General features: G+C 32.4%; 1 protein-coding gene across 1 annotated transcript in view; it reads left to right on the top strand.

The window, feature by feature from the left end:
- The first annotated feature begins 1,179 nt into the window (after positions 1–1,179).
- The window catches only part of LOC126878428 (prostatic acid phosphatase-like), a 60,916-nt gene continuing 46,769 nt past the window's right edge, over positions 1,180–15,326 (top strand). The window contains exons 1-2 of the mRNA XM_028279905.2: positions 1,180–1,298; positions 8,285–8,386. Of these exons, the coding sequence (XP_028135706.2) occupies positions 1,218–1,298; positions 8,285–8,386 (183 nt within the window). The 5' untranslated portion in view covers positions 1,180–1,217. The remainder of the gene's footprint in view (positions 1,299–8,284; positions 8,387–15,326) is intronic.

Genomic DNA, 15,326 nt, shown 5'->3' with positions numbered 1-15,326 from the left:
CGACACGGGAGGCCCTTAATAAGGGAACCCTCAAAACGGAGAGCTGAGGAACTAATAAAATTACATAGGAGTCAGCTCCGCATAATTTCAGGTCTTCTCACGGGTCACTGTGCCCTAAAAGGACACCTGAATAGAATTGGGCTGTACGAAGGGAACCTTAACTGCAGACTGTGCAATAGGGGAACTGAAACAGCACATCATGTACTGTACGAGTGTGAGGCTTTGGATCACAAAAGGCAGGCTATTTATGGACAACCAAAATTAAGTCCAGCAGAATATGCCACCCAACCCATGCTAGGGATGTACAATTTGGTACGTGGAACCAAGCTTGTGGATTGGGTGACATAAAAGGTAGGATGGTTGGCACAATAAGCCCATGAGGCTGCAGTGCCATCGGAGACATATGTCAGACGACCTCCAAAAAAAAAAAAAAAAAAAAAAAAAAACTAATCGACGAATGGTCTTGAAATTGTTTAAGCATGATATGTACTGGTTGTATCAACTTTTCATGCAATGTCAAAGTCCTAAGTTTCTTTTTCGCAAAAGTTATAGCAAATTTTTAATTTTTGAAATTTTAGATTTATTTTGCAATTAGCGAAGCAACAAATGATCGGACCAAAATTCAAGAACTGCCATTTTAAACCTTTGCTCATCTGCTAAAAGATGAATACTCCAAATTAGATATTTATTTACCCTATGTTTACCTGCAGCGATTTAAATGAAAAAACTGCCCTTTTTGACTCTTATTTGTTAATAACTAAAATTCTCGTCCGAAATGTGAGGGGCATTTTTGTATTCATAATGTATTAGGTAAATAGTACCCAAAAATCCATTTGCAATCTGGTTGCTCAAGTGTCCCGATAAAAACCTTATTTCTCTGGACTATAAAGGATAGCTAAAACTGGGAACTTTTCAGAATTCTTAGCGCTTTCTATATTAAAATATGGAGACATGAGTACGACCAAGTAGTACTATACGGTATTTCTTCAAACATATCGTTTTTTAAATAGTAAGATACAAAAAAAAGCACATGTCTAATATAAATAAATATGTATATAATATGGTAGATAACGCTGTATTTTAATAATTTTATTAGATGGCAAATAACTTTGATAGAGATTAAGAATTTTATTAGATGCAATTAAAAAACATTGATAATGGTACATCGAAAGAAATTATATAAAGACAATTCCGAAATTAAGTCAGTATGCTGAGAGATGCATCTCATAGCCTCATTTGTTCTTCTAGTTGGGTTAACCCTTTCGGGGGTCCATGCCGAGTTAATAGCTGTTATACAGGTATTTATTTTTGATGTAGTCTAATTTAAAATGACATAATTTTTTAACAAAGATATTCTTTTAAGAGACATGATTTAGTCATCATAAATAAGTTCGTAGTAATAATATTTTGAGGTGAAATTAAATACTTGAATCATCATAAAGGTCTTTCATTCCAGATGAAATGTTTGCCGCTCTTATTTAGAGCTCTCTGATTCGCTTATTACAGTAAATCACTTTTCATTTTTCTTGTGTATTGTCAAAGCTTGTTGTGTGACATTACTAACATTTTCTTTCACTCATTTAGATATGTGCATAGCTCCCTCCGGTTTCTCGGTTTCGGGATTTTGATATCCCTCATGACTTAGTCCTCCCATCCCTTTCTGGATCTTTCCCTTGATTCTTCAGTTTCTGGCTTTCATCTGGTGACCTTCCTAATCAGTAAGTCCCAGCGATCTTAGTCACCTCGACTTAATAAATCTAACTATATTCTCTTTCTTCATTATGTTTATTAGTTAATGGTTCATTTTTCTTCTCATTTCTCAGTTTTCCATGCTTATCGAGCCGGCAATTATTCTGAGGATTTGCCATTCGAATATTCCTAAATTGTCTTCATTTTTATCTGTGTTATTATTTCAAGTGCGTATGTAACTATTGGTCTGATCGCAACTATGTATATTTTTAGTTTTGTGTTTCTGAATGAGGTCTTGCTCTTCGTTAGCATAAGATGATATCTTCAGTATGTTTTGCTTCCTGCTATCTCAGAGTTCTCTTATTTTTTACTTCCAATTATTCAAGTTGATGAACTTTTTCAAAAGTGTAGTATTTATCTTGATTTCTCTCTTGTAGTTATCTTCTACTCCACATAGAGCAGAGCAGATATATTTTGTTTTTCCTTCTGTAATTTCTAGACCTCTTTTCCTTGCTTCATTTACCAGGATTGACAGCTTCTTTTAATCTTTCGTTGCCTCTTCCCATAAAAATATGTCATCTGCATATGCTACTGTTTGTTTTGAGAAGTAGTCTATAGTTCCTTTAGTTCCGCTGGCCTTGACTGTTTCTTCTACTGCTATGTTTAATTGTGTGGTTGACAGGGAATTGCCTTGTCGCACTCCTGTTTCTATTGCCATTAATTTTGTGCTACCTTCTTCTGTTCGTACTTGAGCTGGAGATCCATTCATAGTCATTTTTATATCAGTTTAGCTTTACCGGTATATCTTGATTTTTTCATTTCAATAAATAATCTATTTCTTATTAAGTTTATAATGCCCTTTAAGACCGATTTTTTTACCCAACATTTCGGAGCTTCATTAGTTGCAATACTTACAAGTTTATAGCAGACATATAAGAAGTGTGCACTATTGAATCTAATACATTTTTAATACCAACACTGCGGCTTTACTCTTAAAGTGCCCTATTGTGGCTCATTCCTAGGTTAAACATGTCCCTTCAGCCCAGTTTTTCTAACAAAGTCTATTGTGGTCTTTAGTGACACTTAGTTGCAGTTGTATGGCTCTAGTTCATAATGATTAAAAGTACCGATGCTTCTCTTATCGAACTCTGGACAGTTTCACAGTACGTGTTAGGCTGTCTCCTTATGAGCCTCACAGGATCTACAATAGGGTGGTTCGAAAAAAAATTTGTTTTCTTATTTCCGATCGCTATAGTGCGCAAAGGTTGCCATTGGTATAGACTTGAAAAAAGCACTAATTATTATTTTTTTATTAATTTGTCTTCCGGTCGCGCAATGCCATCGAAGTTAGCAAAAATTGTGAATAACCTTAATTTTTCAAATTTTTTTTAAACGGGCCAGATGGTTTTAATTGCGTTCCTATACCATGAATTAACTACTAAAAGTATGTAAAATCAATATAAATGCCCTTATTTTACATTTGTTTCATATGTTCCGGTCGCGCAACGTAATACAAAATGAGTAAAATTAGTAGTTTTTGCAAAATTTCAAAGTTTGACTGTTTAGTACAATTTAATCATACGACTTTTAGAGATGCTATAGTTTAATTCAATTACAATAATATATTTAAAATCCAAGCATCTAAGATACATTTTGATATTCAAGTGGAATTAGCTCGCGCAGCTTCGTCAAAAACAGCAGACTACCGAGAGGCGAGGCGAAAGTGACGAATGCCAGCGAATCTCGCGCAGCCACAAATAGCGATACATGTGGGAAGGCCTCTACAATGGAGTATTTGTCTTCTCCATTACAACGAACTGCCATTCCGCCACCTTTTTTAACACTTAGATGTAAATACAACAGGCACTATAGGATATCCGGACCGAGTGGAAAGGCCCTACCCGAGTGTGAAAGACTACCATTTGTTGTTGATTTTAATCGTTGGCATCGCTGAGCGGTGCAATATTTTGGTTCTAATATAGCCGTCTCTGGAACTGTGTCCACACACTTTACTTGAAGCTACGGTCACTAGTTTAACGCACCTTTCAACTGCCTGTGTATGGCGTGGCAAAGTATCTATACTCATAACAGGCTTGAAGTCATTGCTCACATACTCTTTTATCTCTTCATTAGTCAATGTTCTTAGCAGTAGAGGGGAGTCAGTGTACTGGTGTTCCATTTGATAATTTCGTAATACTATTTAGCTTCAAAGTTTAAGTTTGGTGGTTTAAAGATTCTGATAGAGTCACTTTCAGATATTGCTTGCTTTTCCTTCATGATACGCCTAAAGCCCAACTCTAGGATATGGTTTCTGTCATGAGTTACCATAGCCAAAAGTAAATTTTCGGGATGGGCAAAGTAAGCATTCCGAAACGGGATCAACAACTTGAAGAAGCTCTTCTGGTAGGTACCTTGAATATTCAATGATTTTGTAATCATGTCTAGGCCCATCTGTGAATTTGTGGTTTATTTTTGTGGCAAACCACATAGGCATATTATAACATTTGAGAATGAATGTGACAATCTCAGATTTTCAGAAGGGTTGGATACACTGATGTATAAATGCTAAACTCAGTTTGCAGTAGTAAGCCATCTTGAATGTGACGTTGGGATAGGATCACATACCCACTGATACGTCTTCTGAACAATGTCCTGACTTGATGACTTCTGATATCTCAAGCAAGTACAATTATTGCTGCTTGCTAAAAATACGCTTGTCAACTTTTGGAATCTCACAATCAATAGGATTAAAATCAATAAATGGTAGTCTTTCACAATCAGGTAGGGCGTTTCCAATTGATCCGGAATATCCTATTGGGACTGTTGTATTTTCATCTAAGTGTTGAAAAAGAAAAAGGTGGTGGAATGGCAGTTCGTTGTAATGGAGAAGACAAATACTCAATTGTAGAGGTATTCCTACATGTATCTTTATTTGTGGCAGCGCGCGCTTCGCTGGCATTCGTCACTTTCGCCTCGTCTCTCGGTAGTCTGCTGTTTTTGACGAAGCTGCGCGAGCGAATTCCACCTGAATATCAAAATTTATCTTATATGCTTGGATTTTAAATATATTAATTTAATTAAATTAAACTATACCATCTCTAAAAGTCGTGTGATTAAATTGTACGAAACAGTCAAATTTTGAAATTTTGCAAAAACTACTAATTTTACTCATTTTGTATTATGTTGCGCGACCGGAAGATATGAAACAAATGTATAATAAGTGCATTTATATTGATTTTACATACTTTTAGTAGTTAATTCATGGTATAGGAACGCAATTAAAACCATCTGACCTGTTAAAAAAATATATGAAATATTAAGGTTTTTCACAATTTTTGTCGCATTGCGCGACCGGAAGACAAATTAATAAAAAAATAATAATTAGTGCTTTTTTCAAGTCTATACCAATGGCAACTTTTGCGCACTACAGCGATCTGAAATAAAAAAAAAAGTTTTTTTCGAACCACCCTAATCTACAATTCGCACGTTCCTTCAGTCTCATTTTGATCATGTAGCCCGATCAATGAACAAAATTTTTTCGAAAACCTCAAAAAAAATAAAGGAAGGATGAAAATCTGGCAATTGGTAGTTGAAATTGTCTATTATTATATAAGAAAAAGTTTAAAATTCTTCATCCCCTCCATTTTACAAACATTAGGAAATACGGGGTGAAAAATATTTTGTCGGGTGTGAAAAAACTAATGTTCAAAATAAGTCAGGAATTGGATAAAATGACTAATTCTAAGCATTTTTTGTTCTATAAAGTTTTTTCACTAAGTCAATACTTTTCGAGTTATTTGCGAGTGAATACGTTCATTTTTAACAAAAATAAAACATGTTTTTGGGTGGTTTTTCACAGATAAATCAAAAAGTAATAAGTATTTTAGCGAAAAATATTCTTAGTAAAAATATAGCTAATAAAAACATGAAAAAAATGGTGTATGGATGAAGACTGTATACTTGTATACTCAGCAGAAGCAGAGTTGTAGCTAATGAAATGTAGGTTCTTATTCGTCAAATTCCAAATTGAATATTTCAACGTGAAATAACCAAAAACGACGCACTTTTCTGGGAAAACTCATTACAACTTTTTTAAAGTGTTTAAAAAAAGGTTTATTCTTATTTAAAAAAACTTCTAACATTAAAAGTAAGTGAGCTACGCTCAAAATATTGTTGGCTCCTTTTATTTTTTGGCAAAAAATCGGGAAAATCACCCCCTACTTAGCTTCCCAAATAAAATTAATCATTACCGCTTTACAAGTTACTTTATTAGGTATGTATTATTTATATGATTTATAAGTTTCATTGGTCCAACGTGCTCATTTTTGAAAAAAATTGGTTTTAAAATAAAAAATTTTTTTATTTAGAAAAAAATTTCCAATTTTTTCCAAGTTAACTTAAAAATTATTAGTAATACCAAAAATCTCAAGGAGTAAAAATGTACGTTTTGCTTTTCTGAATATTTTGGGTGTTTTTGTTTTCTTCTTAGAGAAAAATTGGTTATGCTATGGCTGTTCAAAATTGGCCTATACTCGTGATTAGTTACTCGTTCAAGCTATTTTAACTACAGCCTTTAAAAAAAAGCACTTTAAACTGATGAAACTTACAGATCATATAAAGAATACATAATCAAAGTAACTTGTGAAGCGATAATGATTAAATTTATTTGGGATGCTAGTTAGAGGGTGATTTTCGTGATTCTTTTTACCAAAAAATGAGAGGGACCAACAATATTTTGAGCTAAATTCACTTACTTTTAATGCTAGACCTTTTTTGAAAAACAAAAATAAACCTTTTTTTAAACACTTTAAAAAAGTTGTAATGAATTTACCCCGAAAAGTGCTTCGTTTTTTGGTTATTTCACATTGAAATATTCGATTTGAAATTTGACGAAGAAGAACCTTCTTTTCATTAGCTACAACTCTGCTTCTATTAGGTCTACAGACTTCATGCCTAAACCTTTTTTTTTCAATTTTTTATAAGCTATATTTTTGCTAAGAATATTTTTTTCGATAAAATACTGAACTTTTGAGGTATTTGCGAAAAACCGTCCAAAAACATGTTTTTCTTGTTAAAAATGAACATATTCACTCGCAAATAACTGGAAAAGTATTGACTTTGTGAAAAAATTCTATAGAACAAAAGTTGTTTAGAATTAGTCATTTTATCCAATTCCGGACTTATTTTGAATGTATACTTTTCACCCTCGAGAAGGGGGTATCCCTCCATTTTTGTAAAATGGAGGGGATGTAGAATTGTAAACTTTTTCTTACATAATAATAGACAATTTCAACTACATATTTCCAAATTTTCATCCTACCTTTATTTTTTTGGGGTCAGATTGTTCTTTGATCGGGCTAATGTGGCCTATGAGACAACTGTGTCCTGTTAGAAAACCTACGATAATTCGCAGATCATATATATTTATATCTAGTATAAAGCCTTCGAATATTTGAGACTGTGCTTCTTCTTACGCCAACGACATGGTCTAAGAATGTTCCTTTTTTAGGTCCTTTCGCAAGAAAGTTACATTTTTTCTCCAACAACAACATGTACCCAGAGCCCCCAGAGTAAACTAAGTTTGTGAGCCCATTATGGAAAAATCGTAACATCAATTGTATCACTTCTGGCGATTGTACACTGTTTCTTGTTTTTATACAACTTTATCTCCTTGTTGCATGGAACACGATATCTGGCTTACATTGAAGTCCCTTGTCCAATTTATTTTAAACAATGTATTTAATCAACTGTAACGCATAACTTTATCATGTTTGTTTATAACCTAAAAAGCGACATAAGAATAGAATAGTAAAATATGACTGTCTAAAATGACGTAACTGCAAAAAGCCAAATTTCCCAGGAGAACAAAAACGATTTTTAAAAATATTATTTAAAATAGGGATTAAATGAGAAGTAGTCGTCCAGGAGCATTGGTATGGCGTTTATTATTACAATGAATGCTTTTATTTTTATCCCTAATGGTTCAAATTTCATTATCTTAATTTACTTCCCCCATTTCATCCCTTTGTGTAGTTGCGTCATTCTTCATCTAAAAGTTTTTAAATATTTATATAGTGATTAAATAAAGAGTAACCGTCCGGAGTTTAATTTATCCTTACAATGATGGCCTTTAGTTTTGTCCCCATTGGTTCGAATTTCATTATTTCAATTTAATCTCCCCATTTTCAACCCCATCTACAGTTGCGTCATTCTTGATCTGAAAATTTTTCTGTACAAAAACTACTACTATTTATAAATACTTATTATGCCGTTTATTCTTACAGAGTTTATTCTTACAGATATTTTTATTCCTATTGGTCCGAATTTCATTACCTTAATTTAGTGATTCCCATTTTTAACCCTATTTAAAGTTGCGTCATTCTTTATCTGAAACAAGGTCTAAAATAGTACGTATTTCAATAACGACGCAACTATCCTGTGGTGGCTCACCACATAGCTATAGTTCTGGCGCTTTTGTGTCATCTGTGTACAGTATTTTAGAAGTTAATTACGCAATAAACAGGAATTGACAAAATTTGCAGTTACGTCATTCTTATTCCGGACCGGTGATATAATAATTAATACGATCAAATAGATTTTTAGGCATGGACAACGTACACCCATAAATTTTTACCCTAACGACCCTTATAAAGACCCGTCATACTGGGGAGGACTAGCTGGTGGACAACTAACAAATGTATGTATAATTTTAATAAAAAAAATATACGTGATACACCTACGTCTCATTTAAATGATCGATAACTAAATAATTATGTTCTTAGATACATTTAATAAAGGCTATCATATAAAGATGATAGATGAAATTTTTCAATCTTAAAAGCAACATTAATAATATTGAAAATATTAAAAATATTACTAAAAGATTTTTAAATTGAAAAACTTATTGGTACATTTTCCTGGTGACACCTCCAAGGCTTCTACAATTTGCAAGCCAAATGGATGCTGCAGTGAAGACAAAGGGAAGGAATTCTACATTGTGCAATTCACATCCCCGTCTGCAGCTTGGTAAAGTTCTAACGGAAAATGCACCTAGTTACTCTACGGAGTAATACGAATATAAAATAAAAATGTATACCATTTTTATTATTCAGTTGCAATGCGAAGGCAAAACAATCTTACTTTTCAATTATTAGAATGCGGAGTGCAATCCAGCTCTCTGAATGGCGATTTTCGATTCTTATTGGAATCCCACCGGAGAGAGCGCAGGCTTGTTCTGCTATCATATAAATTTCGTTATTCCGTGTTGTGCGAAACAAAGCAGCATTGGTATCTTGCTTCTTGCCTTTTCTATTATCTCTCTGGTGTCTGGTATTCAATATCTGCTCACACCTTCCTTTTCCTAATAGTACAAATCTGCACTGTTCTTTGGCTATCTCTGAAAGTAGAAAGCACTTTACTCGTTCATTTATTTAACTGCTGCATACAATTAGTGATATTTTTTTATGGATAGGTATCGTCCGTACCACTCACCAGGCCATTAACCTTCAGATGACAAACCTTTTTTTGTTACACGAATGACCAACGGGTGTCAAAAATGACCCCAGTCAACAAATGACAAAAAAATTAAGTTGTTTTTAGAAATAAAATAATGTGTTCATAATTTTAATATTACTATTGTATCAATAAATGATAAATACACAATAGTAAAACAATATCTTAATTATAGGGCAGACAATGAGGGTATTTGGCTCCGAATTGCATCATACTACATCGATTTACTTGATATTTTCACAGTAAGTAGGGAATAGCTCAAGAAACAAAGTCTACCCCATGCCGATGTGCGCTTTTTTCTTGGGGGTGGTTCCCACCCCTTCTCGGGGGTGAAAAATGTTTTGGTTAAAATAGCCACGGAAAAGGCTAAAAAACCTAATTTTAAGCAAAAACTCTTTTATGATTATCTTTTGAAAACTCAATATTTTTGAGTTATTCGTGGTTGAAAATTGGCAATTTTCATTGAAAAATGACACCTTTTCTGACAGATTTTTGCGAATACCTTAAAAACTATGCATCTAATAAAAACACTATATAAAATATTTCTGTAGATTATAAAAAAAAGAGATTCGTTCATTCATAAATCTTCTAGTTAAAATACAAAGAGGGATATGGTAGGTAATAAGAGTTTGTTTTTTTGCTGCAGGCTCAAATCGGTATGTTCAACTTGAAATATAAGAGAAACTGTCGATTTTAGGTGTATAATGATACTAATAACTTTTGTAGTGCTTGAAAAGACCTTTAAAATGAGCAATATTAACTAAGCGGGATATTCTGCAAAAAAGTTAATGACTAAAGTATTTTAAGTAGAAATGAGCAGTGTATTTAACTCCTCATCCATCAGAATTTAAATACATCGTTTTCCTGCTCCAATACTTTTTACTATAGTGTTACTTCTGTGTTCAAAAAGTTGGGCTGGATTAAAATGAATTGTTTTTGAAAAAAAAATAAAATCAACTTATAGAGCGCCTTTTTAAATTTTCTTAAAAATCTTCTTTTTCCTCCATGTAACTCGAAAAAGATAAGAGATGCGAAAAAAGATACCACACAGAAATGTAGGGTATTTTCAGATACAAAATTTCCTTTTGATTTTCATGACTGTATCTCTTATCATTTTCAAGTTACATGTAGAAAAAGGAAGATTTTTAAGAAAGTTTAAAAACGCGCTCTATAATTTGATCTTTTTTTTAAACCATCCATTTTAAACCCGTCCAACTTTTTGACATAGAAATAACACTATAATAAAAGATATTGTAGAAGGAAAACCATGCATTTACATTTTGGTGGATGGGGGTTAAAATTACTTCTCATTTTTTCTTAAAATACATTAGTTATCAATTTTGTTTGCAGCATATCTCGCTTAGTTTTAATGTAATAGACCTTTAATATACATAGCTCATTTTAGAGGTCTTTTTAAGCACTACAAAACGTGTTAGTACCACTATAAACCTAAAATCGACCGTGTCGCTGTTATTTCAAGTTTAATACACCAATTTGAGAATGTAGCAAAAAACAACAAAGTATTTTCACCTACCATATCTCGTTTTGTGTTATAACTAAGAAGATCTATGAAGACAAGTGTCTCTTTGTTTTTTATAACCTACAAAAATGTTTAATATCGTTTTTTTAGTTAGATGCATAGTTTTCAAGGTATTCGCAAAAAACCGTTCGAAAAAGTTTCAATTAAAATGGCCAATTTTTAACCACGAATATCTCAAAAAGTATTGAGTTTTCAAAAAAAAATTATAGAAGAGTTTTTGTTTAGAATTAGGTTCTCTAGCGAAATCCGTGACAATTTTAACCAAAAAATTTTCCACCCCTAAAAAGGGGTGAGAACCACCCCCAAGATAAAAGCACACATCGGCATAGGGTAGTCTTTGAATTAGAAGATAAGAAGAGGCTAGGCCCAAAATTTCATTAAAGTCCATGCAGTAGGATAGAATTCGGAGGTAATATCCTATTCTTGATCCCGTTGACTGGCGTATTACAACTGAATAAAAACAAGAATCATAGTTCTGAACTTCGAATGTTTCGTACATACAATTTCACATAATAGAACTCTATTTACTTATAGCCCAGTAAATGAACGGGAAATTCGGATATACCGTGTAATTTTCAGGGGCAACTCCGAATTGCATAAAAATTTGGATTTAGGTTCTGCTTACCCTCCACTTCAAAGTTGAAATTGTGCCGTTGGTTGCTTTTACTTGGAGGGTGATAGTCACCCCTTCTCGGGGGTGAAAAAACATACGTTCAAGATAAGACAGGAAATGGATAAATTGACTGATTTTATGCAACTTTTGTTCTATAGAGCTTTTTACGTAATTCAATACTTTTCGAGTTATTTGCCATTGAAAATGTTGATTTTTCGACAAAAAAACTAGGTTTTCGGACGGTTTTTCGCAAATAACTCAAAAAGTAAATATTTTATCGAAAAAAATATCCTTAGTAAAAGTATAGCTTATAAAAAACCGAAAAAAAATGTGTATCAATAAAGTTTATCAATCAAATAAAAACAAAGTTCTAGCTCATGAAAAATACGTTCTTATTCATCTAATTCCAAATCGAATATGTCGAGGTGAAATCACCGAAAAATTAAGCACTTTTCGGGAAAAACCCATTTAGATTTTTTTAAAGTGTTTATAAATTTTTTTTTTAATTGTTAACAAAAGTTTTAGCATTAAAAATAAGCGAGTTACGCTCAAAATAAAGTTGGCCGTCTTTTTTTTTGTAAAAAATCATGAAAATCTCGCCGTGTTTAGCTCCCCAAATGAAATTAGTCGCTACCGTTTTACAAACAATTTACTTACCTATCTATTTTTTTATATGATCTGTCAGTCTCACCTGTTTAAAGAGTTTATTTTTGAAAGGGATATAATTGAGAAAGCTAAGAAAGGTCACTAATCACGAGTGTATGCAAATTTTGAACAGCCATATCTTAACCAATTTTTGTCTTACAGAGAAAGAGAATGAAACTGGCATATTTATAATATCAAACCTACATTTTTTTACTCTTTAAGATTTTTTTATCGCTAATACTTTTTGAGTTATTTTGAAAAAATGAAATTTTTCAAAAATTTTTAGAAAATTTTTTTTTAATATAAAATTAAATGTTTTCAAAAATAAGCACTTCAAACCAATCAAACTTACAGATCATATAAACAATATACATACAGTTAAAATAGATGGTAAAGCTAAACGATTAATTTCATTTAGGGTGCTAAATAGAGGGAGTTTTTCAACATTTTTTTTTACCAAAAAAAGGATAAACTTTTTTTTTCAGTGTAACTCGTTTATTTTTGATGCTGTAAACTTTTGTAAACAACAAATATTAAGCTTTTTCTCGATACTTTAAAAATGTTAATAAGTTTTTCCCAAAAACGCTTCTTTCTTCGGTGATTTCGCGTTGAATTATTCGATTTGGGATTAGATGAATAAGAACGTATTTTTCATGAGCTACAACTTTGCTTCTACTCAATTTGTAGACTTTACTGGTACACCATTTTTTTCATTTTTTTATAGGCTACTCTTTTGCTGAAAATATTTTTTTCGATAAAATATTTACTTTTTGAGTTATTTGGGATAAACGGACTGAAAACGTAGTTTATTTGTCGAAAAATCAACATTTTAAATCGCGAATAACTCGAAAAGTACTGACTAACGTAAAAAACTTTATAGAACAAAAGGTGTTTAAAATAAGTCAATTTATCTATTTCCGGCCTTATTTTAAACACGCGTTTTTCACACCCTGAGAAGGGGTAAATATCACCCCCCAAGTAAAAGCAACCAACGGCACAAATTCAACTTTGAAGTGGAGGGTAAGTAGAACCTAAATCCAATTTTTCATGCAATTCGGAGTTGCCCCTGGAAATTACACTCCAAAACGGTCATTTATTGGGCTATTAATATAAAATTGGAACTTGAAAGGACAAGGGAGATCGTCTTTGACCCCAAATCCAGAAAAAATCTTTTTTTCATAAAATATAGGGAATTTTTTTTATTACAAAATATGGTGATATTAATTTATTAAATAAAAACATGCATTGTGGTCAACATTTACCCCCCTTGGTCATCCGAAGGTTAACCTCTTATGCATAGCATGTTCCACATATCGAGTATAACATAATAATTTATGCCAATTTCGTCCAGTAAAATACAGTAAAATTCTCGTGTGGCAGTGATTCCATAGTGAGGAAAACCAGGAAAAACCTCATGATACTATCCCGCCATATACGCCAGTCAATGGGAACAAGAAGAGGATATTACCTCCGAATTCTGTCTTACTGCATGGATTTTAATGAAATTTTGGGCCTAGCCTCTACTTATCTCCTAATTCAAAGTCTACCCTATGTCGATGTGAGCTTTTATCTTGGGGGTGCCCACCCCTTCTTATGGGTGGAAAAATTTTTGGTTAAAATTACCACGGAATTCGCTAGAGATCCTAATTGTAAGCAAAACCTGTTCTATAATATTTTTTGGAAACTCAATACTTTTTGAGATATTCGTGGTTTAACATTGGCCATTTTCATTGAAACCTAATAGCTTTTCGAACGGTTTTTTGCGAATATCTCAAAAACTATGCATCTAACTAAAACACCTCTTTTAACATTTTTGTAGGTTATAAAAAAAACAAAGAGACACTTGCATTCATAAATCTTCTAGTTATAATACAAAAAGAGATCTGGTAGGTGAAAATATTTTGTTTTTTGGTACAATCTTAAATTGCTGTGTTCAACTTGAAATAACAGAGACGGTTGATTTTAGATGTATAATGATACCAATACCTTTTGTAGTGCTTGAAAAGACCTTTAAAATGAACTACATTAAAGGTCCATTACATTAAAACTAAGCGAGATATGCTGCAAAAAAAATTGATAACTAATGTATTTTAAGAAAAAATGAGAAGTAATTTTAACCCCCATCCACCAAAATATAAATGCGTGGATTTACTTCTGAAATACCTTTTACTAAAGTGTTATTTCTATGTTCAAAAAGTTGGACGGGTTTAAAATGAATGGTATTTGAAAAAAAAGATCAAATTATAGAGCGCATTTTTAAGTTTTCTTAAGAATCTTCCTTTTTCTCCATGTAACTTAAAAATGACAAGAGATATAGTAATGAAATATTAAAAGGAAATTTTTATCTGAAAAAGCCCTACATTTTTGTGTGGTATCTTTTTTTCGTATCTCTTATCTTTTTCGAGTTACATGGAGGAAAAGGAAGATTTTTAAAAAAATTTAAAAATGCGGTCTATAATTTGATCTTAGTTTTTTGAAAAACCATTCATTTTAATCCAGTCCAACTTTTTGAACATAGAAATAACACTATAGTAAAAAGTTTTGGAGAAGGAAAATTATGTATTTAAATTCTGATGGATGGGGGTTTAAATAAACTTATCATTTTTTCTTAAAATACATTAGTTGATCCAAAAGATGGCATAACCCAGACATCCAAAGTGAAAGTTATCCTTCAACACCAAATTGTTCTATATGGTCCACACAATGTCCAGAAAAAAGTCACACCATTTTGAGTGTCGGGTTTTGGGGGGGAGAGGGGGGAGAAATCGGTAAATTCGTAGTTTTTTACGTTTTTTGTCAATATTTCTTAAACTATGCGGTTTAGCATGAACAACCTTCTATACAAAATTGTTTTACATTAAATTTGAAATAAAAAGGGCCCTACGCATAATCTTTCTAAAATGCATGGTTCCAAAGTTACGGAGGTAGTATTATAGTATAACTGGTCAAAAAAAGGCCTAACACAAACATCCAAAGTAAAAGTTTTCCTCCAACACCAAATTGTTCTGTATCGTCCACATATTGTGCAGAAAAAAGTTACACCATTTTGAGCGTCCGGTTTGGGGGCAGATGGGGGAGAAGTCGGTAAATTAGCAGTTTTTTTACGTTTTTCGTCAATATTTCTAAAACTATCCTTTAGCGTAAACAATGTTCTATACAGAAATGTTCTACATAAAAGTTAAAACAAAAAATCTTGTATACATAATTGTCATAACATCAACGGTTCCAGAGTTACGGAGGTGAAATATCGAGGTTTTCAGACATCCAAAGTGAAAGTTATCTTCCAACACCAAATTGTTCTATATGGTCCATATAATGTTCAGAAAA

Source organism: Diabrotica virgifera, chromosome 4 (genome assembly GCF_917563875.1).
Source record: "Diabrotica virgifera virgifera chromosome 4, PGI_DIABVI_V3a".
Classification (NCBI taxonomy): domain Eukaryota; kingdom Metazoa; phylum Arthropoda; class Insecta; order Coleoptera; family Chrysomelidae; genus Diabrotica; species Diabrotica virgifera.
This window is presented reverse-complemented; position numbering and strand designations above follow the sequence as displayed.